We start from the raw sequence: 22,763 nt of genomic DNA on the forward strand, positions 1-22,763 counted from the left end.
TTAGCAATGTGTTAACATGTTAAGCATCTCCACTCTGACCCAACAACTCTACTACCAGGAACACATCCTGAGTAGGTCTCAGCGGGACAGAGGAGCGGGACCAGCATTTGCCGTGGGCAATAACCCAGTGCTTGTCACTAGGAGCCAGGACGAAATGCGAGGGCAGCTACATCCTGGAATGGTGCTGATGGAGAGTGAGGCACAGCCATGTCACACGTCTGAGACACATGGGTGAGTGAGCAGGCAGGCTGCACAATGTGAGCAGAATGTTCACGTTTTGTAAAAGAGAAGTAGGTTGACATAGTCAAACAGAAGGCAATATACTGAATATTCATCAAGCTGCTAGCAGTGGTGAACTGAGAGAGGTGGGGACCAGAACACTTGCACTTTATAAATTACACACACACATACACACCTTTTTAATGAGCTTATATTAGTCTAATAAGCAGAAAAATACAAGTAAAAACAACAAATCATGGTTAGTAAAGCGTTCCATAATTATTTTTAAATTTTTTAACATAGCGGATGATGGGTATAGCTCTGATTAGTCCGTCCTTATTCATAGACAGTGATGAATCCGAGTAAGCAGCAGGTCCACTGTTACGGATCAACGGCATCATAAGAGCTTTCACTTGGTCGTAACTTCCTCTCCAAACTCTGCTGCTCGAGTCCAGGCATAGTGTGACGGTAAGAGCTCACCCGGCCAGGTGTGTGTCAGAAACCACGTCGGCGGCTGGGACGCCAGGCACCTGAGCAGACAGAGCCACTGCAGGAAGCAGAGGCAGCCCTGGGTCACCCAGCTGTGCCAGGCCAGTGCCTCTGAAGACAGTTCACTGACTTCGTGTTCCCCTCAAACCTGAGGTGTACAAAGGGAGCCAAGACGCTCACCCCGGGAGAGGGTGGAATTCCTCTACAGAGAACAGAGGGAAAGCAATCACCAGGGACACCAGTGGATCCTCGGAGGGCCCAGACCGCTCCTCTGTTGTTGCTTCAGGGCCTGGAGGCAGTCTGAACACCCCTGGCCAGAAAACAGGCAGTGGCTCCTGCAGCCGGCGGTTACCAATAGTGACCACATTATTATAAAGATGGGGGAAACTGGCTTCAAAAAGGGATGGGAGGAAAAGGACTCAATTTTCCAAAATTCAGATTTTTTTCTTCTACCTTCCTGAATAATTTGGGTAATTTTTGTCAAGTCCAAACGTAATTTCAGATGAGGTAGGCAGTTTGTCTACTCGTGCCGTCATCCTCGCGGGACGGTCAGGCTGCGCCATGGAAGCACTCGTGTCCCGGGCGGGGCCGGCACAGCGACTGCAGGAGCTTCTCAGTTGGCTATTTTCTCAATCTCGTCCAAGTCATCCGTGTCCAGTCTTTCTATTTTCTTATCTGAGGGAAGAGAGGCGGGTTCAGAGAGAGCCCCGCACAGATCACAGGGGATGCAGGCAGGGGAGGGGCAGCAGGCGGGGAGGACCCGGGGCTCCCTGGGACATGCCCGCCCCTGCTGCAGGCCTCCCTGAGCCCCCAAGGCGCCCGGGACTGGGCGGGCACACGGGCCCGAGCGCTCCGGGTGCGGGGAGAACCTCCTGTCTTGGGGAAGGGCCTCTCGGGGCCATGGCGACACCCGCTCCCGGCTCCCCGCCCGCCCCCGCGACCTGGCCCCAGTAGGGGGCTCTCCCGGGACTCACTGAAATGCTCCTGGATTCTGTTCAGGATGTTCATGCTGTGCTTGCTGTCCACCATGTTCACGGCCAGGCCCCGCTTGCCAAAGCGGCCGGTGCGCCCGATCCGGTGCAGGTAGGTCTCGTTGTCCGGGTTCCCGTCCTTGTCCACGGGGAGGTCAAAGTTGATGACGACAGACACCTGTTCCACATCGATACCTGCGTGAGGGAAAGTTGGACGGGAGTGAGGACGGGAGACAGAAATCGCCGCCGCCCAGTCATGCCCACCCTCACCAAGCTCAAGCGAAAGGCAGGGTCTGCGACAGGCCAGCTCTGGGGTTGGGACACGGGCAGGTGGCAGAACCCAGAGGGAGAGGACGGGACCGTCCCGGTGCTGGCCGAATTCCGGCATCAGTCGGACAGCCTCTGCTGGATCCGAGGATCTGGAGAAGCAGCTGATGCGGCACTGGGGCCACAAGAGCAGGCGCTATCCTCGGCCACCAGCCAGGACTCCCGGCTTCTGTGGACTTTCTCCTCCGCTGAGGGAGCCCCACAGGCTGGCCCACAAAACAGCGTCTCCCCCAAATCATCACAGGCTCCCACACATGAGGATCTCTCTGCTGCCCCGAGCCTGGCGGGCCAGGACCCAGTCTCCGCTCACCGCGGGCACACACGTTGGTGGTGACCAGAACCTTCTCTTTGCCCTCTCGGAAGCGCTCAATCACTGCAGCCCTCTGCTCCACCACCATTTCACCGCTCAGCAGAGCCACCTGGTGGCCTTCTTTTGAGAGCTCCGCGGCCAGCCAGCTAGCTGTTTTGCGGGTCTGGAAGCAAGAAAATGTTTGAGCAATGAAGGTACCTTAAGAGAATATTTTTGATCTGGAAGACCACTGAACCTTAGCAGTTAAGAATTAAATGTCCTAAAATTGTTAACATGATGTGGTATAAAGGAAGTCACCTGGGTGATAAGTCTTAGAAAATATTTAACCTTGATATAACCACAAGGGGGAAAAACTCAGAGACATCTAAAGACTAATTACTAGCTTGGCTGGACTCTTCAAGATGTCCATGTCATGAAAGGTGGAAAAACTGTTCTCTATTAAGGGAGTCTCAAGAGACACAACACTAAATCCAACAATCTCTACTGGCTCTTAGGCTTAACAGCAGCAACCAAAAAAGGCCATTTCAGTGTACATGGGGAAGGTGGCATACGGATGGACTTCAGAGGGGCGGCATCGTGAAAGGTGTGAGAGTGCTGCCGTGCTCGTGCAGGACCACGCCTCATTCTTAGGAAGCGTTTAGGTGGGAAATGTCCTGATATCTACAACTGACTTTAAAGTCAGCAGAAAGAAAAAGTACAGACAGCCCTACACAAAAGCTTATGGGCAGAGCCAATGTGGCTAAATGCTGACACCAGGGAAAGGGCATAACAGTCCTCATTTCATATTGTTTTCATCTTTTCTGTGGGCTTCAAAGTTTCAGTCTGAGTTTGGGAGAAGGATGCCACTCTTGACAATTTTTAAAAAAAATTTACAAGTATTCCAATAATAGAGTAAGAGCTGTCTTATTCTTATATCCCATAACAGCATTTTGATGCTTTCTTTGGTGATCTTATACATTCCTGAAAAATTACACTAGCCACTATAAATGGGGTCTATCCTTCCAATTTCTAAGTGTTTGCAGTTTGAGACTGGAAAACTACTTATTTTAATTTTCCAGCCAGTCATCCTGTTTAGTTTCTTATTTTCCCTACAAATATCGGTTTTATTCACTTGGGCTTTCTAATGGCATTTAAGTTCAGGAGACACTATGCTTAGACTATAGATAAACCTCAGAACACTATGAAGAAACTGTTCCTTCCATCTTCACAAACCATTTTTCTTCCAGTCCCAGGGAAGGAACCTGGTCCCCTACATGGAGTTCCTCCCCCGCCCCCCTACCCTGCAGGCAGCCTGCTGCTGCTGCTGCTACTCACATGGCAGAAGATCATGGCTTGAGCAATGGTGATGGCCCCGTAGATATTACACAAGGCCTGGAACTTCTCGTCTCTGCTGTTGCACAGGACGTAATACTGCTTGATGGTGTCCAGTGTCTCCTCCTCACGCTTCAGTTTGATGATGTTCGGGTCAGGCACCACTTTCTGGGCAAATTTCCAGACAGAGTCTTCAAAGGTGGCAGAGAAAAGCAGCATCTGGCAGTTCCTGGGCAGCATCCTGCAAGGGGAGGCCCAGGTGTCCAGCATGACCCTGACCCGGGCTTTCCCCGGAAAGACCAGGGCACAGCCTCCCCAGGCCTAATGACCTGCGTTCCCAGGAAGGGGCAGCGAGGAGCAGCTGTGGGGAGGAAAGGGGAGCAGACGTGGGGCAGAGACGGCTGACAGAGAGTCCCTGAGTCTCCCTCCTTAACCCGGGCAGGGGGCGTGCTCAGCGCTGACATGGAAATAAATGGCCCATCAAACAAAAGCCCCTGAGAGCTGGGAAGAGCCTGGCAGGGGCAAGAAGGGGAGTGTGAGGGAACAGGAGCAGGAACTGCAGGTCGAGAGCCGAGAAGGCCCTCCTGGCTTGAGGCCCTACCTCTGGATGCGGATGCTCTGATCTTGGTGGCCCTGAGTGGCTATCATCACGTCAGCCTCGTCCAGGACAAACACCTTGATCTTCTTGGGGTCGATGAACTTGAGCTTGGAGCACCAGTCCAGAACGGTCCCCGGGGTGCCAATGACAATGTGCTCACTGATTTTCTGACCTCTTTCCACTGTGGAGACAAGATGTGTTCTGTGGGCATTTTTATCTAAAACTTTTGGGTTCTTCTGCTATAAAACAGCCATGATGACACCTGTCTCAGTGCACTGTGGTTGGGAATAACTCATACAGTGAATCTTCCATGCATGTTAGTTTCCTTTACCTACCTCCTCCTATAATTTCCCATCATCTAGCTCTCTCTCTTTAGCATTACTCTTATTCTTTTTATATCATCCCTTTACTCATGCTTCACTGATTTCCTTATAAATTGGTAGTTTTGAGTCCTGGGATTCTGGCCCAGTGATTTTTTTGCCTTGTTGCTAAGTCACTTCAGTCGTGTCCGACTCTGTGCAACCCCACAGATGGCAGCCCACCAGGCTCCCCCATCCCTGGGATTCTCCAGGCAAGTACACTGGAGTGGGTTGCCATTTCCTTCTCCATTCTAATTGTGTAGACGGTTTTCCTAAATACAAATTCTATTAGGAAAAAAAAAAAATCACAACAGCACATTACTCTCCAACTACAGCTCGTAGGAGCTGAAACCGCTTTATTCATCTATCAAAATTATTACTGCATGGGACTTACCTGGTGGTCCAGTGGTTAAGACCCCATGCTTCCACCACAGGGGGCAGAGGTTCAAGACCCTGGTTGGGGAAGTAAGAACCTGCATGCCTTGTGTCAACTGTCACCCGCTGCACCCCCCTCCTCCCAAGAAGAAATTTAGAACACTAAAAAAAAATTGACTACTGCCTGTAGCCTTTGATCAGAACTTGCACTATTAGGAATCAATCCTGTATGCATATGTGCGTGGGCCTGTGCTTAGTCACTCAGTTGTGTCCGACTCTTGCAACCCCACGGACTGTAGCCCGCCGGGCTCCTCTGTCCATGGGATTCTCCAGGCAAGAATACTGGGGTGGGTTGCCATTTCCTTCTCCACGGGTGCTCTAGGAAGGAGAACCAAATGGTTGAAGGGTATGGGAGAAAGAAAAGTTTCTACCATATACCCTTTTTAATTTTGAAACACGTGAATGTTTTTAACTTAAATTTTCAAAACAAAATTTAAAATTTGAGAAGGGGACTCTGGTTAGGAATACATCAACTCCACTGTAGGAGTTTTAAGTGAACTCGACACACTGTGATTTGCACTGGACACTGCTGATCAGTCTACACTGAATTTTTAAAAAATGGTACATTAAGTATTTATTAATATATTTAATATATAATTAATACAGAGTAATACATTAATCCCTCACACACAGTGAGGTCCCCTGTTATTATAAAACGATCTAGAGGAGACCCACGCTGTCACAAGGTCCACACAGTGAGGTCCCATTATTATAAAACGATCTAGAGGAGACCCACGCTGTCACAAGGTCCACACAGTGAGGTCCCCTGTTATTATAAAACGATCTAGAGGAGACCCACGCTGTCACAAGGTCCCGGTACACCACGCTTAGTTGCGCTGGTCAGTTTGAGATATCAAACACACAGAGATACCAAGCCTAATAAGTTCTGGCTAAAGTGCTGTTGCTGCACGCTGAAACATGATGCTTTTCTCCAGGAAAAGGCCTTGTGTGATCATTTGTGTGTGAACTGTACTAGCCATTTTTGTTCGTTGACTGACAAACTATAGAAAATTAAGTAGGGAATCTGATACACACTTTCTCAGAAATGAACAAGGAGAGCCTGACTTTTCAGTGAAAAAATCGACTGTTATTTGCTGTCATGGTAACACTTAAAGTGTAAGAGAAAATTAGAATTTTGGAAAACTTGTAGTGTTGCTGTAAACTTGAGAGTTTCTCTGTATGTAAACTCCTCTGAATTGTTTGGTGGTGATATTAATGTATTTTAAATGCTATTTAAAATTCTGTATAATGACATATGTCAACATTCTCAGCGAAACTCGGTAAGACATTTGGTATTTTCCAAATGACCAAGGTGTAATGTTAGAAAATTATTATTGCACAAAAGATGCATTCAAAGTGCAAGGGAGACCAAGGGATTTTAATGTAACAGTATGAAGAGGTCATTAATATGATTTCAAATATCACATGGCAATTATCTTTTACATAATTACCACTTGGGTTTTGGTATGGCATCCTAAAAACAATATCTGAAATTATAAGAAAGGCTAGATTTTCTTCAAGTACTTAGGGCCCTCAACAATGTTTAAGAGTGTAAGAGTCAAAAGGTTTAAGAATCAGTGCTCGAGGCGATTATAAATGGCTAAATTGAAGGGATGTCCCTCTTCTCTTGTCTAGGTAATGCCCACTGCTTCCTGAAGCAAGTGTGCCTGTGTATACTCCCCTGCAGCACGTGAGCGTCCCAGTCCTACATCTTGGCCAACACTTGGTTTGTCAGATTCCCTCATTTCTACCATCTGAGAGGCATATAGTGGTTTCAACCAATGTTTCCCTGATGACTAATGAAGCTATTCGTCTTTTCCCATTGACCATCCATCTGAATTCCTTCTTTAGTGAGGGGTCTGTTCACCTGGGCCTCTTTTGTCCATTTTCCTATTAGAATGACTACTTTTTTCTAGTTGATTTGTAGTTTTATATATTCTGATAACTTCCCCATTACCAATTTTCTACCTGTCCTCCTATTTTAACCACATTCTCTACATTCTGTGGAAAAAAGAATTGGTGGGAGGATTTCTGATTTGGTAAGAACTGTACATGCTCTTAGATCACTGTTACTAAAGCTGTTTACTGAGGAAAGGGATCGGATCTAACCTACCATCCTCCCTGCTTACTCTCTTGGAGGCAGCTTTCAGAACTCTGGATGCTGAATTCAAACCTTGCCTCCTCAGGGAAACACTCCACACTTTAAGAACCCCATGACTCAGGCAGGGATTTTTTTTTAACAACTTAAAATCTTATTTTAAGAGTGGAAAGAATTATTAAGAAATGGGCAAGTAAATAAATAAATAAAATAAATTTGCTGAAATCCATGCTGGGCTCCAAGGTCAGACTGAACCAGAAAGTTGAATATCATCACCTCATCTTCAAAATTCAAACACCCCACCCGCTGCCTGAGCTCACGACCTGGGTCTTGCCCTTTTATACTCACATTTATTGCCTCGAACAGCATAAGCAAGCTTTAGTTCTGGATGAAATTTGCCCATTTGTTCAATCACTTTTCCTGTTTGAAGCGCCAGCTCATACGTCGGGGAGAGGCACAGACACTAACGGGCAGATCACAGGAGATGAGTTTAGAAAAGCCTCGTGGTAGCAGATAGCAGGTTCTAGAGCAACAGGAACCCTGGTATCAGTACCACCTGAACAGTGTGGGGAGCCCCGTCCTCATCAACCAGGCCTGCGTGTCAGCTGTAGGCGGAAGCCTTCAGCAGGGAGGCCTGGCTTGGCAGATGCTGTCAGAAGCCATGTTTAAGGCTGCTGCTTTGAATCAACTCTACCCATGGAAGGGCCTGTTGTGCCCTTGGGCTTTGCCTGAGCAACAGTCTGAGGCATCAGAAGCATTCAGATTCCACCAGGGATGCCCTTGTCAGCCACCCCCCACCCCCCACCAGATGGCGCTGCCCTTCCAGAGCCCCCAAGACCCCCTCACCTGCGGGTACCTCTCTGCTGGCTCCACCCGGCTGAGCATGGCCAGGACAAAGGCAGCCGTTTTACCAGTACCCGACTGCGACTGGGCAATCAGGTTTTGCGGGCTGGACCCAGGAGGAACAGAGATGAGGATAACATTGGTTAGAAACAATCAAGTGTCCAAGTGTTCTTTCTGGGCGGTAGGAAAAGGCATTTTCCCCTCATTCAGGTTTTCTGCCTTGAGCACAATGATAATTTTTTTATATGTTGTTAAAAAAAAAACTGCTTAAATATTAAGGGAAATGATGATTATTTTAGATGGGATCACATTCGAGACTCTAGTGCAGCTAGAGTTCCCTAGTTTTATACCCCAAGAGGCCAATGGGAATTCAGACCGCAGAGTAAGATCTGGGCAAATCTTACTGCATGATGTGTCTTCAGGACTCGGCTCCTTCTGTGTGCTCCCTTTTCTCACCTTTATGGAAAATGTGAGATACTAAGTCAGATGCTTCAGAGGAAACTTTCATATTTCACTTCATGTAATTCAGTGTCATGGGAACAGGTAGCATTTTCTTCATTAAAAAAGAAAAATAATATAGTTGAATGAAAAAAGTTGCTATGTAAAGTATGATACCATTTATCTAAGGTTTAAAAATATGCCAACTACTCTTTAGATCCTTAGGGAAACATACGTATGTACTAAAAGGAGAAACAACGCCCCACTTCCGTGATGCGCTCTTGGGTCGGGGAGGGGGCTGTGAGTGGAGAGGGTCACAAGGGGACTACATCTGTCAACTAGGTTAATGATGCTTTATTTCTCAGCAGGATGCATTACAGAAATGTTCCTGGTATGTTTCCTGATACTTTTTTGAAGGCCTCAAAATTTTCAAAATTATTTTAAAAAGTGTTTAAAATGGCACTGACTTTATCAGTTTTTATTAAGTGCAAAAGGCAGAAACTGTGTTGAATTGCACCCGACTCTCTAGCCACCGTCCTAGCTGTTTCCCTGAAGAAGCTTGTTGCTCCCAACAGCTCATCTTATGCTCAGGAACACTACACTCTTGGTGGGAGATGTGAAACCCCATCCTGGAGACGTGTACCAGGGTCTGTATACTTACGGCTCAGCAAGCATCATGGGTAATGCGTTCTCTTGTATCTTGGATGGCCGATTGAAGCCCATGGCATAGACTCCCTGGAGAAGCTGTGGTTTCCTAGGAGGCCAGGGAGAGAGAGGATGGTTCCTAGTTCCTGCAACTGTTTTAAAGACCTAAGATTTTATTTTTCCCTATATCTAGCAAAGAGTGATATTTTCTATCTCTGTCAGACATATTTTCCTGTGCCTTAAAAAATATGAACTAAAAACAAACCAACATCTTTCCCTACTAAATCTTGATCTGAAACTATTATGCAATTTATAAAATCCGGGGTAGTTTCCTTTTTTAAGAGAAATTCATCTTTCAGTAGACCCACAAATTTGATTGGCCTGGATACTGTCAGAATGGTTCCTATTAATTCATAGTATAAAATGAATTATGAAAGATATCTAAAAGCAAACACTGCTCACTATATCGCTAAGATACAGAAGTCCCTTTGGGAATGAGACTTCGGTCCTCATTTCTCGGTGCGGGTGCTCCACTGAGCCACAGTCATGCTGTGTTCCATGGGCCTTCCAAAAAAGCCAGCTGCACAACTGAGGGGTAAGGAAATCAATTCAGCCAGTTTCTAGTAGATAGGTAAAGGAAGTTCAGCTATCGTACTGAACTTTACAACTGCTCAGATTTACTATGTCTAGTCAAAATCAAGACTAGAAAACTTCTTATATAAGTAGCTACACAACAAATATCAATTAAAGCTGTTCTTATAGCACATCTGTAATAAGCTCTCTGCTACTTCTAAACTGACAGGATGTTTAACAAAAATCACACCAGATTATTATTAAAGAAACATCAAAACAAGGCAAGAATGTTCTCTAAGCCTTCCTTAGAGTTCAACTGGCTCTCTAAAAGGCAGTTCTTCTGGCCTCTGGTGGTTCTCAGACACAAAGAACTTTGAAAATTAATGTACTTTCATTTGGAAGAAAAGGCTGTGAGGCTTGACAGGTTCTGATTTAGTTGCCAAGGAAACAAAGTCACTACTGAAAGAGGACTCAAGTGATCCAGGAACTTTCAGTGGCTCATTATTTTCCTTTTATTTTGCATATCTTTTCAGTACAAAATAGACCAAGTATATAGGTGGCCTAGGTTTTATTCTTTGTTTCGTTTGGCTGCTGCTGCTGTGTCGCTTCAGTCGTGTCCGACTCTGTGCGACCCCATAGACGGCAGCCCACCAGGCCTCCCGTCCCTGGGAGTCTCCAGGCAAGAACACTGGAGTGGGTTGCCATTTCCTTCTCCAATGCAGGAAAGTGAAAAGCGAAAGTGAAGTCGCTCAGTCGTGTCCAACTCTAGCGACCCCATGGACTGCAGCCTACCAGGCTCCTCCACCCGTGGGATTTTCCAGGCAAGAGTACTGGAGTGGGGTGCCATTGTAAATCAGAAAGAACTTGCCTTTTCAGAGGCCAATTCATCACTGGTTGACCCGAGAGCTCCAGTCCTTTAAATGAAAGACCACTGATACTAGGAAAGACATCGAGCTGCTCTGACAGAATTTATGAAGAGAAGCAGAGATGACAAATTTACTGAAAAAGCCCTTGACAGAGAAAATACACATGGAAAAGTATAATTTCCTGGGGGAAAAAAAGGGCACACTTTAAAAATCTTATTCTTAGCTATTGCTTCATTAACACCTTGATTTGGTTTCTAGTTAGTTCTCTGACTCTAAGTGTGTACGTGTGGGCAATGAACAAGACAAAGAATCCATTCATACCACCACTTTCTTATTCACCAGCTGTTCTGTCTATGATTTGGGTGCTGGCAAGCAGCAAGAACAGTAGCTACATCTTGTATTACTCATAATACCCAGCAGTGTCATGTACATAAACCAATGACCCATAAATGCCTCTTTACTAACTTACTGAAGGGAATGGAAAACTTGGCGTGACGTTACGCAATTCTCTGTGTTTCGAGGAAGGACATGTTAGAAGTCATTCTCAGCACAGTGCCATAAATGTACACACTTAAGGCTTGATCCTGGGTTCCGGATTTTTGGAAAAAATTCTGTAACAATGAAGGCTGATTTTCACTATAGTTACAGGGAATCCTGCACAGGCTTTTGGACAGATTTTATAAAAGTAGATAAACTTTTCTTAACACTGTAAACCCTATAGTCTAACAAAAGGGCTTACCTAATAAGAAATGTTCCTGACATCCAGAAATCACCTGTCAGCCAATATTTTATTGAAAGTTCTAAGAGCATAAAAGAAAAGAGACTTTCAGCTATGATGAATAAATCTGTGGCATTTTAAATTCTCTAAGGAGGAAAACTGGGTTGCCAAGAGACAAGGGTGGAGGGAGACCAGCACTTTTTCATACTTTTAAACTTTTGAATCATGTGAATTATTAACTAGTCAAAGAAAGTAAATATATATTAAGATCTTTTTAAAAAGGGGAAAGGAAAATTCCCACAAGGTCTCTGAGATACTAAGTCTTACAAAAGAAGAACTAGCAAGGATCAGTTGTTCAAAGGAACAGATACTCACAGCCGAAGCTCCTCGAAGGACTTGACTGAGTAGAGCGGGGAGTTGGGGTCCCGCTGCAGGACCTCCACTTGGTTGGTGTTATCGACAAGGTTGCTTCTGATCAGCTTGTTGAGTAAGGACTGGGCGGCTCTGTCCTCTGTAGGAAAACACCAACAGATCTTCCTCGTACTCATCAGGCAAACCCCGTGTCTGCACCCACCCCTGGATAGCCCAGCAAGGTGGGAGAAAAACACAATCACACCAACAAGCCTCACTTTAACTCCTGATCCCTAGATGCAAGTGGGCTGAGTCGCTGGGCAAGTCTTTGTTTCTATACACCACCCCCCGTTCACTTGTCTCCTTTCTTCAGTTTCTGAACTCTCCACTTTCTCACTGCCCCGAGAAGTAAACCTAATCAGAAGCACCGCCACACTGTGGTGACTCCCACACATCCACCTGTTTGTGGGCGTCCTCTACCTTCGCTGCTATTACCTGTGGATGGACAGTTATGCTCCTGACCCCACCCCGTCCTGTGGACAAGGACATTTCTCCCAGCAGTGACCTTTCTCTCCTGCATTCTGTTTCTCCCTCTACTACATCATTCCCCCCAGCATGTGTACACGTTTTGCCATCTCTCATCATAAATCTTCCTCCTTTATCCTACATGCCCATCCACTTACTGCCCAAATTCTCTGCTCCCCTTTATGGAGCATTCCCTCACAGGGCTGTCTATACTTAGGTCTCCACTTCCTGTTCTCCCCAGAGTGCACACTTAGAGGTTTTTTCATTAAATCTCCCCACTTGACTTCAATAGCCCCTTGTCAAACTCATCAATGACTTCTACGATCTAAATCAACTGAGTAGCCAATTTTTAGTTCTGTTAACTTATTACTTATACATGACTCCCTACCTTTGAAACACTTCCTTCTTCTGGTCTCTGGGACACCACCCTCTATTGGTTCTATCTCACTGACTGTTCTCAATCTCCTTGGCTGAATCCCCTTCATTTCCTCAATCTTATAACTCACAGTGCCTCTGGCTCCAGAGAGGCAAGTCCTAGGTGACAGGGTTTCAAAGATTAGTTACCTTTCTCTTCTTCATCTGTTTTCTCTGGAGTGGCATTGGTTTTGATAACACCTACACAAGAAAACAGTTATCGTAATCAGAAAGGCAAATATCAAATCCATTCAAAAGGTGGGACAATATAAATATCAGACCTTATTTAAGTGATCAAAATGTAAATAGTTGGGTTTCTTTATGTTTAATGGATTTTTATTCTAAGTTTAGTGCATAAGAAAATTCAAATTTCTAGAAATGTTGGTTGACTTCAGAGTGATGTCACCTCTGACTTCCTTAACCTAATTTAAAATATACCATTAAGTTAGTACACACAATGAGATGTAAGAAAGAAAATAAAGGCATTAAAAATTAAAAAGAAGTAAAATGATCACTTTTTGTAGAATATGTGATTGTAAACTTGCATGACTAAGACTATTAACTTAAAAATGACAACAAAATAAATAAATGGAAAACAGTAGCTTTTATAAATACAGATATTACTGAAGAGATGCTATTTATAATAGCAACTAAAAGATAAAATACTGCATCTAGAAATAAAGCTAGCAGAAAATACATGAAGAAAAACTTTACTAAAACTCATAAACTGATGCAAAGAGATAAAGCTGAAAAGCCTATAAATAAATTAAAATGTAACTCTAAGATATTCAATTAACCCAAAGGAAAGCAGGAAAAGAGGCAGAGAAACAAAATATGAGGGGACAAACAGAAAATAAATGGTAAAATTGCTAACCTAAACCTAACTGCATCAATAATTACCTTAAATGTAAATGGATAAAATACTCCCATTAAATGACAGAGAAAAAAAAAAGACAGTGATTATTAGAATGGGTTAAAAAAAAGCAAGATCCAACTGTTAGCTGTTTATAAGAGGCACACTTTATTTTTTGCTTTTAATTGAGGTACAGTTGATTTTACAATATTGTATTAGTTTCAGGTATGCAACATGATTCAAAATTTTTATAGATTATACTCCTACAAGAGGCACTTAAATATAAAGACACAGTGCTAATGAGGTGGATGAAACTTGAGCCTATTATACAGAGTGAAGTAAGCCAAAAACAAAAACACCAATACAGTATACTAATGCACATATATGGAATTTAGAAAGATGGTAACAATAACCCTGTATGCGAGACAACAAAAGAGACACAGATGTATAGAACAGTCTTTTGGACTCTGTGGGAGAAGGCGAGGGTGGGATGATTTGGGAGAATGGCATTGAAACATGTATATTATCATACGTGAAACGAATCACTAGTCCAGGTTCGACGCATGATACAGGGTGCTCCAGGCTCATGCTCTGGGATGGCCCAGAGGGATGGGATGGGGAGGGAGGTGGGAGGTGGGTTCAGGATGGGGAACACATGTATACCCATGGAGGATTCATGTCAGTGTATGGTAAAACCAATACAATATTGTAAAGTAAATAAATAAATAAATAAAACTGAGATTAAAAAATAAATTCTTAAAAAAAAAAACAAAAAGACACAAATAAGTTGAAAGTCAGGGGATAGAAAGAGATGCAACCTGTAAGCATATGAAGGCTGGATTAGCTCAGGTAATGCAGATTTCAAGAACAAAATCATCACCAAAGATAAAGGAGGATAGTTTTATTTTCAATTAAAAAAATAATTTTATTTATTTATGTATTTATTTATTTGGGGGGACTGTGCTGGGGCTTTGCCGCTGTGCCGGCTTTTCTCCAGTATCAGCAAGCCAGGGCAACTCTCTAAGTGTGGCGCATGGGCTTCTCTCTGCCGTGGCTTGTCCTGTGCAGAGCACAGCTTCTGGGGCACGCAGGCTTCCGCAGCTGCAGCATGCGGGCTCAGCAGTTTCGGCTCCTGGGCTCTAGAGTCCCAGGCTCAGTAGTTACGGTACACGGGCTTAGCTGCTCCACGCCATGTGGACTCTTCCCAGATTAGGGATCAAACCTGGGTCTCCTGCATTGGCAGGTGGATTCTTTATCATTGAGCCACCTGGGAAGCCCAAATAGGGATATTTCTAAAAAAAGGATCCATTCATCAGGACCACATAAATGTGAATGTACCTAGCGACAGATCTGTAAAACACAGGAGGCCAAAACTGACAAAATTAAAGGGAGAAATAGACTATTCCACAATTACAGTTGGAAATTTTAATACCTCTCTTTCAACAACTGAAAGAACTGGACCAAAAAGCAAACAAACAAAAAACAGTCAAGACACAGAAGATCTGAGCAACACTATCAACAAAGACTCAGCACGGCTAGCTAGGTAAATTTTTGTTTTTAATCTGGAAAAGTAATGTATCCTCATCAGTCATGAAAACTGTCAGGCAGGCAGAATAGGAAACAGGAGTCCAGAATGGCGGTGGCTAAAAGACAAGGAAGGGGAAAGCCCGAGAACACAGAACAAAGGAAGGTCCGAGGCCCTGAGTGAGGACCTCAGGTAGGACAAACAGCACTCCTGGCTGGCCCAATTTATATAGGGCAGACCCAGGGGGAGGGAAAGACATATAAAAAGAGGAGCCAAAGGGCCAGGGGTCTCCCCGCCTCCCCCGCCGCATGCTCGCATTCCCCGACTCTTCACTTTGCGTGTTTGGGTCTGCATGCCCTCACGCCTCGAGGATGGATTTTCCTGCTATTTTCTAAATAAAATAAAGCTGTAGCATGGAGCTGTAACACTGATCTGTCTAAGAGCTATAACACGGTCTGTCCAAGACCCGAGAGCTATGACACGCCGAGGGCTCTAACGTCCGTCGCTTCAAATTTTTGTTGAGACGAGAAAGAACCGAGGAGAATACACTTGCCTGACAAAACTTAATTTACTGGCTCTCAAAGCTGGTGCTGACATCTGCCAAAGCTGCTAAGTGAAAGCTGCTTTCCACGCTGCAGCTAAGAGTACAAAGCGGAAGCACACATGTAGATTGTAGTTACTTGTGACTCACCATTGGTATCTGGTTTGACTTTTTCTTCCTTAATCTGCAAATTACTCATCTGAATGGGAATGAAAAGAAACACTTAAGAGCAGAGACACCTGATAACAGAATACCATGAGTTACAATTGACTGTTAAACATCGGGTTTGAACTTCAAGGGTTCACTTATTCAAGGATAAATGCTACAGTACTACTCAACCCATGGCTGGTTGAATGTGGGGCCACATATATGGAGGTGCAATGTTATTTGGGGACTTTCAACTGCAGCGTGGGTTGGGGGCTCATAACCCCCAAATTGTTCACTGGTCAATTACATTTATCAAGCTAATGTACTTAAGTCTAAATGGTAAAATACAAGGGGTCTTACCCAACCATTGGGAAGCAGTGTTTTAAAACATTTATTTACACCAGCCACTCAAGAAACAGAATGGACAAAACCAGATACGAGTATGTTTAGGTCTATATTTGTATTATTCATAGGGTTGTAGGTTAAAATAGATTTGAAACCAATTCTCAGTAACTGTCTTTAGGGAATACCTGATGCTGAAAACTAGTTTTAAACTCGAGTACAAACCATAACCTTTACAATACTTTTTTATTTATTTGTGGTAACTGTCAGTTTTACACCCCTGTTCTGATTCTGCCTGAACTCCAGTGCCAAATCTCCAAATGCTTCATGGGTACTGTATACACAGGACTTAACACAGCAGGTCTGACTGCTAGCCTTCAGAAAGCCAGCTTGGAAAGCTGAACCCTGGCAGGCTTCTGGGAGCCTGGATGATGAGAAGGTTCCCACCATTCCCAAAACTGCTGAAGGGTTCACTAACTATGTTTCTAAAAAAATATGAGGTTTATGATAACAGCTGCTTTCCTTCCAGGAGTCTGGAATTTTGGTACCTGTGAGGCAAAGAATGACCATGTGGCAGGACCCCAATAAAAACCCTGAGCATAGTCTCTAAGGAGCTTCTTTGACAACACTTTCTGTGTGTCGTTACTGACTGTGGCTAGAGGAATTAAGCAGGAATAAAATGGAGCTTCTGACTCCTCTAGGAGAGGATTGTTGCAAGCTTGAGACTGGTTTCCTCTGGCCTTTTCAACATGGCCTTTTCCTTTTGCTAATTTTGCTTTTCATTGCAATAAATCACAGCTGTGAGTACAGTTACATGCAGAGTCCTGTGAGTCCTCTGAGGAAACCACTGAACTTGGACACCTCTTGGTGACTCGCAACACAGGTACTTACCAAGTTGTCTCCTTATTTCAAATTCAGAACTGGCAAACCTGTACTCATCACCCTACACATCAAATCTGCTGTTCCTCCCACTCCCCTAAACCTGTTATTCAGTTCAGTTCAGTTCAGTCGCCGCTCAGTCGTGTCTGACTCTTTGTGACCCCATGAATCGCAGCACGCCAGACTCCCTGTCCATCACCAACTCCCGGAGTTCACTCAGATTCACGTCCATCGAGTCAGTGATGCCATCCAGCCATCTCATCCTCTGTCGTCCCCTTCTTCTCCTGCCCCCAATCCCTCCCAGCATCAGAGTTTTTTCCAATGAGTCAACTCTTCACATGAGGTGGCCAAAGTACTGGAGTTTCAGCTTTAGCATCATTCCTTCCAAATAAATCCCAGCACTTTATTAATACCACCTTGTGGGATCCAGGTTGAAAACCGTAATCTATGCTTTATCTCTCTTCTCTTCTTTTTCCTAAATCTTTTGTTGTTGTTGTTTAGTTGCTAAGTTATGTTCAACTCTAGTGTGACCCCCATGGACTGTACCCTGCCAGGCTCCTCTGTCCATAGGATTTCCAACAAGAATACTGGAGTGGGTTGCCATTTCCTTCTCCAGAAGATCTTCCCAACCCAGGGATCAAACCCCCATCTCCTGCATTGGCAGGCCGATTCTTTACCAGTAAGCTACCATGGAAGCCATCTAAATCTTTATACCTTCACAATTATCTCTTAAATCCATCCCTTCACCTACACTTTCACCATTCAATGCAGGCCGTCTATCTCTGGACTATTAGAGTAATTTCCACACTGATCTTTTCTTTAGACACCACTCCTAATATAGTCTATTCTCTGTAATCCAATAATTCTTGCTAGTCCTCAGATCTCATCTTGTCAGTATCCTTAAAATTGCCCAAATAAAGCCTCTCCTCTGTAAGTTCTTTGTTAAGGTCTAAAATACACTCTCTATTTTCAACACTGCTCCTACTACAACCCAATAACCTTACGCTGCAGCAAAAATTATTCTGATTCCTATTCTCTGTACAAGTCCAGCACTTTGGTACATTCTGTTCTAAAACGCTGTTCGCCTTCATCTTAGTTACTGTAATATCCAGCACAAATATAAACTTCTTCACAAGGAATTTCCCTGACTTTCTTACTCATAAACATCGTCTTCCCACTCAGAATTCACTTCTAACTGACTCTTAACATTTTCACAACAATTCCCACCAGTTAGCCTTCTTAACTTGACCATAAAGCTTCTTCCTATACTTCCCTGGATTTAGTTCATTTCAACTACCTGCTGAGAAACTGACAATCTTTCCAAAGCAATAAATGGTGACTGGAAAAGAGTTGTAATTTAGGCATTAAAAGGTTACATAAGACTTCAGACTACAAAAAGCAACACAAAGAAAGAACCCCCATATTCTTAAAATCAATAATCCATTACCACCAAATCAACATACCTTAAAGAGGAAAGAACAGAGAGTCACAGTTTACACTATGATTACCTTCCCGTTAAATGGATCTTCATTAATTAAAGAACCAATGATGAAATTAAGTGTCACTTTAAACACCGATGAAACAATTTGTAGTGCCTCCCGCAACGTTTGCAACATACTGAAACACTAAATATAAACCTGAATCCGTTATTCTGCGGAGTGATACAAACTGCCAACAATGTTAAGCAGGCATCTAAAAATTGGTAAAATAAGAGTAACATAGAATCACTCAGAAAACAGATGAAAAAGAGAATCAGCACTGTTCCTTTCCTTAAAATCCCCACTGAGAAGGAGGTGCAACGTAGGAAAGACAGTACACAGAGCAAGTACAGGATAAAGCCTTTAACTGGCTCGGATCAAAGGAAAAGGCTCCATACTGGCCTCTTTCGCCTTAGCCGCAAATCAGGGCTAAGAGACTCCCCACAGCAAACCTTCGGGGTGTGCAGGCCCCGGGTCTGCCCAACCCAGACAGCTCCGCGGACCACAAGCAGTGTCAGTTTGGGCCCTCCTACTACGCTCGCCCCGCCTGGAGCTGAAGCCACTGACCGACTTGACAGCCGCTTCCTGCTCGTCCACTGCCAGGGCCCACGAGTCGGTGGCCATGGTCCTGGCGAGGATGGCCGACTCGGGAAACACACACAGCAGCTAGCGCAGCAACACAAGCCCCGGCCCGGCTGCAGGCGCCAGACCCACAATCACGCGGGCCGGAAGCGGCGGTTCGCGAAGATGACGTCAGTTCCCTTACGTCACCACTCCGCGCCGCGGGCTTTGCCCCGCCCCTCTTGCGCCCCCTCGTCTTTTCCGCTGACTGCCTCAGGAGCGGCCTCGTCGTGCCTTAAAATCCGTAAGTTCTGTGGAGTGAAACTCCACGCCCTCACTTTTCTGTCTCACGTCACATTGCAGAAACCTCAGTCTATTTTTAAGTTTGTCACATCCTGTAGTGTGTGCCTCTCTGAGCTGTAAGGCTTTGCACAAAGGAAAGTCCCAGAAGAAAACTGTGTGGTGCCAGTTTCTGCTGTTACGAACGCGGTGACATGCAAGACAGCAAAACCCGGCGCGACACCGAAAGCCCTTCAGCCCCCGTAATTCCACCACAAAGCAAGCGAACAAAAAACACGCACAGCATTTGCTTTTTCTTCTGGGTCCTTCTAGTGTCTGTCCATAAACACAGGTGTTTTATATAGTCCTAAACAAAATACATGTACAGTTTTAAATTTGACTTTTTATACGGCTAAGAATTTTTAAACGTCACAACTACCCACTTAATGTTATTATAGTCTGTCAATCTCATATGAGGTAAATTACCTAAGTCCCCGTTCTCCTCCTTAGGGATATAAGTTGTTTTGCATGTTTTATTATTAGTTGATAACACTTCAAGGAGCATTTCTATACCATCAAAATTATCTTAATTTGTTTGCTTCTAATTTACTTTTTGTCTCTCCCCATTAAAATACTAACTCTTCAGACAACAGCAAAGATTTTATCTGTCTTAATCTTCGCTGATTAATGAGCTTAGAAAAGTGTATGACGCATGGTAGATTCTCATTAGTTTTTAATGTATGACTGAATAGACTAACAAAGATTTTAGTTCAAAATATATTACGCTAGAACACATTTCTAATCATTGCAATATTTATGTCAAAATGTGTGAACGATCTGACCGGTTTATAAGGGAATAAATACTAAGCACAAGAAATCTTTAGTTATTAAGGAAAAGCAAATCAAAGTCACAGTGAGATACAACTGCACACTGGCTACAATGACTAAAATTAAAGATTGACCCACTATGTGTTGGTAAAGTTGCGGAGTGTTAAAGAAAAAAAAAATTCAGTGACGCTTGTTAATGATGATAAGGCAAACTTTATTCAGGACCATTGCCATAAGCATAAGGATGACTGCAATGGAATTTTCAGCAGAGGAGAAATATTGGGCTCAATTCCAAATATAGCATGGGCAAGTGGAAATTTATAGTCAAGGAGCAGGGGGGTGGATGGAAAATTACTAAAATGAAACATCAGGGGTAAGGAGAATTTTTGTTAAGCCAATTTAATGGGATTCTTGCTGAAGACAGGCCAGCGTGATCAGACATCACCTGGGAGATGGTGGAGAATGAAGAACCTGTCCAGAGATTGAGGGTGATGAGATATCAAGGGTGGGTGGTTCTCGCTAAAACTGAATCTTACAAAGAAGTGCACAGATGGGCCGAGGAGAAGGTTCAGGAGCCTGACTAAATGTTGGTCAAGCAAGGAAACTGTCAGGAGCAACTGGAGCTCTCACAAGCCTCTCAAGAGAATATAAAATGGTGCAGTGGTTTTACATAACTGTTCTCCAGTTTCTCAAGAAGTTAAATCTATGCTTACTCTGTGATCCAGAAGTTCTAGTTACTATCCAAGAGAAATGAAACATAAAGACTTGCACACAGATATTCATTGGAGATTTACTCATAATAACCCCAAGCTGGAAACAACTCAAATGTTCATCACAGGATGATGGATAAATAAATTTCAGTATATTTATTAAATAGAATACATCTCAGCAATAAAACAGAACAGACTACTGATACACATGATGAAACAGAAGAATCTTACAGACATTATGTTGAAAGAAAGATGCCAGGCACAAGATGCATAAATGTATAATCCATTTATATGAGATTCAGTGTAAGCAGCTCTTTGCAGGAAGCCCGCCGCAGCAGGAAGCCTCTTCTCTTGTCACTTTAGTACAGCTATACTTTAACTTTTAAACCAGGCATCCCCAGGCTCTACTCATCTCCAGGCCAAGCACACCTTTGAAATCTTCTAATCAAACAATACCTTGCCTAACTTGGTTCTTTCTATAGATCAAAGAAGTAGAAGTGAGGAATAAGTAAGTAACTGGTGACTAGATCTCTTCCCTAGCTTCCCCTTCAGTAATCTCCAAACTGTGTGATCAGTGTGTGAACAGGATTACAGCTAGAAGAAGAAAAGAAGTTGAGACTTCCTTGGTGGGCCAGTGGTTAAAACCACTCTTCCAATGTGAGAGAGCAGTTTCTGTGGCCAGGGACCTAGATCCCGTGTACCACAACTAAGACCCGGCACAGCCAGAGGAATAAATTTTAAAAAAAGAAAAGAAATGCAAAAGAATCTTTACCTGATAAGAGTAGCTGGAACCACAAGATTCTTGTATTTTTTTAAAAAGTTGAGGAGCCTGCACACAGTGGGGAATGGCAACAGCTCTGACCCCCCATGTCTCAGTGATTAACTGGTGTTACTTCCCTTTAAAAGTTTCATTGCCAAGCTGAATCTTCAGAGATAATTTTTTGGGGACACTGAATCCACTATCTCCCCACATTGCTGGCATTCTGATAAAAGGCACCTTTTCTATCTACCATTTGTGAGTACTGATTTTGTCAGCAGCTGCACCCCCATTAGATAACAAGGAAAATTTTTTTTTAAATAATGTTTTTATCTTAATTGGTGGTTAAACATATGTATATAATTGTCAAAACTCAGTAGAGTCATACACCTAATATTTGTGCATTATAGTCTGTGTATACGTCAATTAAAAATAAAACAGTGTAATGAGAAAATAAAATATAAGAAGTACAGGTAGTAGTAAATTTACTTTAAAAAGTGGAGGGCTAAGAATGTTTTCTCGGCTCTTAACACTCATCACAACAAGTGGTTAAGGGCGTGCACACATCACGCACATATCGTCTTCCCAAGTGGCTGGTCTAACACCCAGCACCCTCACTGTTAGTGGAGTTACTGCTTAGAGGCTACATTGTTCATTAGGAGAAAGCTCCATGGTCTGACTCTGTGTCAGGCATGACAGGATGGTGGCTCTGTTCTTGGAGTTTACTGCTCCTCCTCCCTTGTGATGCCTGTATGTACTGGTGGGGAAGGGGAAGTGGAACGCTGTAAGATTCAGAAAATAATTTAGGAATAGTGGCAGGAGCCAGACCAAGTTTGTATTTTTCCTACAAAGGTCTGATGACTAATTTATAAATATCAAACAGTTTTTTTTAATTGTATGAAAAAGTGGGAATAATTTTTTTAAAGAAAATATGTAAAATATATTCCACTATTAACACACATTAACAGCAGCAACATTCCTGCTGACAGCTAGAAGTTCAGCGATGACTGATTTTACCCACCTCCCCCCCTTACTCAGCTTCATTTCAAGGGAACACAGGTGCTAAACAAGTGGTCCCAAAGGTGCATATTTGTTTATGATGCAGGTGCAGTCCAGTGGTTAAGGATGTGGGCCCTGGAGCAGACTGCCCAGGTCTTGCTACTTCTGACCTGTGTGTTATAGGGCATGTGACTAAACTCTGTGCCTATGTCCTGATCTGTAGAATAGGAATCCTAATGTATCTGTTGTCAGGAGTAAATAATCTATGTAGAATTGTTTTTAGTAAAGTCTTTACTGAATTTGTTACCATATTGCTCCTGCTTTATGTTTTGTTTTTTTGTGGCATGTTGGATCTTAGCTCCCCTGCCAGGGAT

At 43.7% G+C, this 22,763-nt stretch overlaps 2 protein-coding genes across 5 annotated transcripts in view; one reads left to right on the forward strand and one right to left on the reverse strand.

Annotated features, from left to right (window-relative positions):
* Positions 1–414: 414 nt before the first annotated feature.
* On the reverse strand, positions 415–18,991 carry LOC109572233 (ATP-dependent RNA helicase DDX19A). Of its 2 annotated transcripts, XM_019978826.2 has the most exons (12): positions 18,823–18,991; positions 15,560–15,608; positions 12,641–12,691; positions 11,576–11,711; positions 9,060–9,152; positions 7,964–8,066; positions 7,466–7,580; positions 4,229–4,406; positions 3,631–3,868; positions 2,317–2,479; positions 1,683–1,874; positions 415–1,383 (listed from the first exon to the last, which is right to left on the reverse strand). In XM_019978826.2, exons 1-12 carry the CDS (start codon positions 18,877–18,879, stop codon positions 1,322–1,324), a joined length of 1,437 nt encoding a protein of 478 aa, XP_019834385.1. In that variant the 5' UTR covers positions 18,880–18,991; the 3' UTR covers positions 415–1,321. The 2 variants fall into 2 exon arrangements, with proteins under 2 accessions (XP_019834385.1, XP_070626407.1); XM_070770306.1 differs by lacking the exons at positions 12,641–12,691; positions 15,560–15,608; positions 18,823–18,991 and adding an exon at positions 11,222–11,282.
* A 57-nt stretch (positions 18,992–19,048) lies between these two features.
* AARS1 (alanyl-tRNA synthetase 1) overlaps positions 19,049–22,763 on the forward strand; it is a 59,168-nt gene continuing 55,453 nt past the window's right edge. For 2 of the 3 annotated variants that reach the window (XM_070770303.1, XM_019978829.2), the window contains exon 1: positions 19,049–19,120. The gene's annotated coding sequence lies outside the window, so the exon portion shown is untranslated. The remainder of the gene's footprint in view (positions 19,121–22,763) is intronic. The other variant, XM_019978830.2, reaches the window with a different exon arrangement.

Source organism: Bos indicus, chromosome 18 (assembly GCF_029378745.1).
Source record: "Bos indicus isolate NIAB-ARS_2022 breed Sahiwal x Tharparkar chromosome 18, NIAB-ARS_B.indTharparkar_mat_pri_1.0, whole genome shotgun sequence".
Classification (NCBI taxonomy): domain Eukaryota; kingdom Metazoa; phylum Chordata; class Mammalia; order Artiodactyla; family Bovidae; genus Bos; species Bos indicus.

What these genes read in the sequence shown, in the direction of transcription:
- LOC109572233 (XM_019978826.2), bottom strand. Translation starts at nt 18,879, where the DNA reads ATGGCCACCGACTCGTGGGCCCTGGCAGTGGACGAGCAGGAAGCGGCT. An exon ending in CCCATGATGCTTGCTGAGCC is followed by an intron (nt 8,067 to 9,059) that starts GTAAGTATACAG and finishes TCCTGGGTCCAG; the next exon opens with CCCGCAAAACCTGATTGCCC. An exon ending in CAGAATCCAGGAGCATTTCA is followed by an intron (nt 1,384 to 1,682) that starts GTGAGTCCCGGG and finishes CTCTTCCCTCAG; the next exon opens with ATAAGAAAATAGAAAGACTG.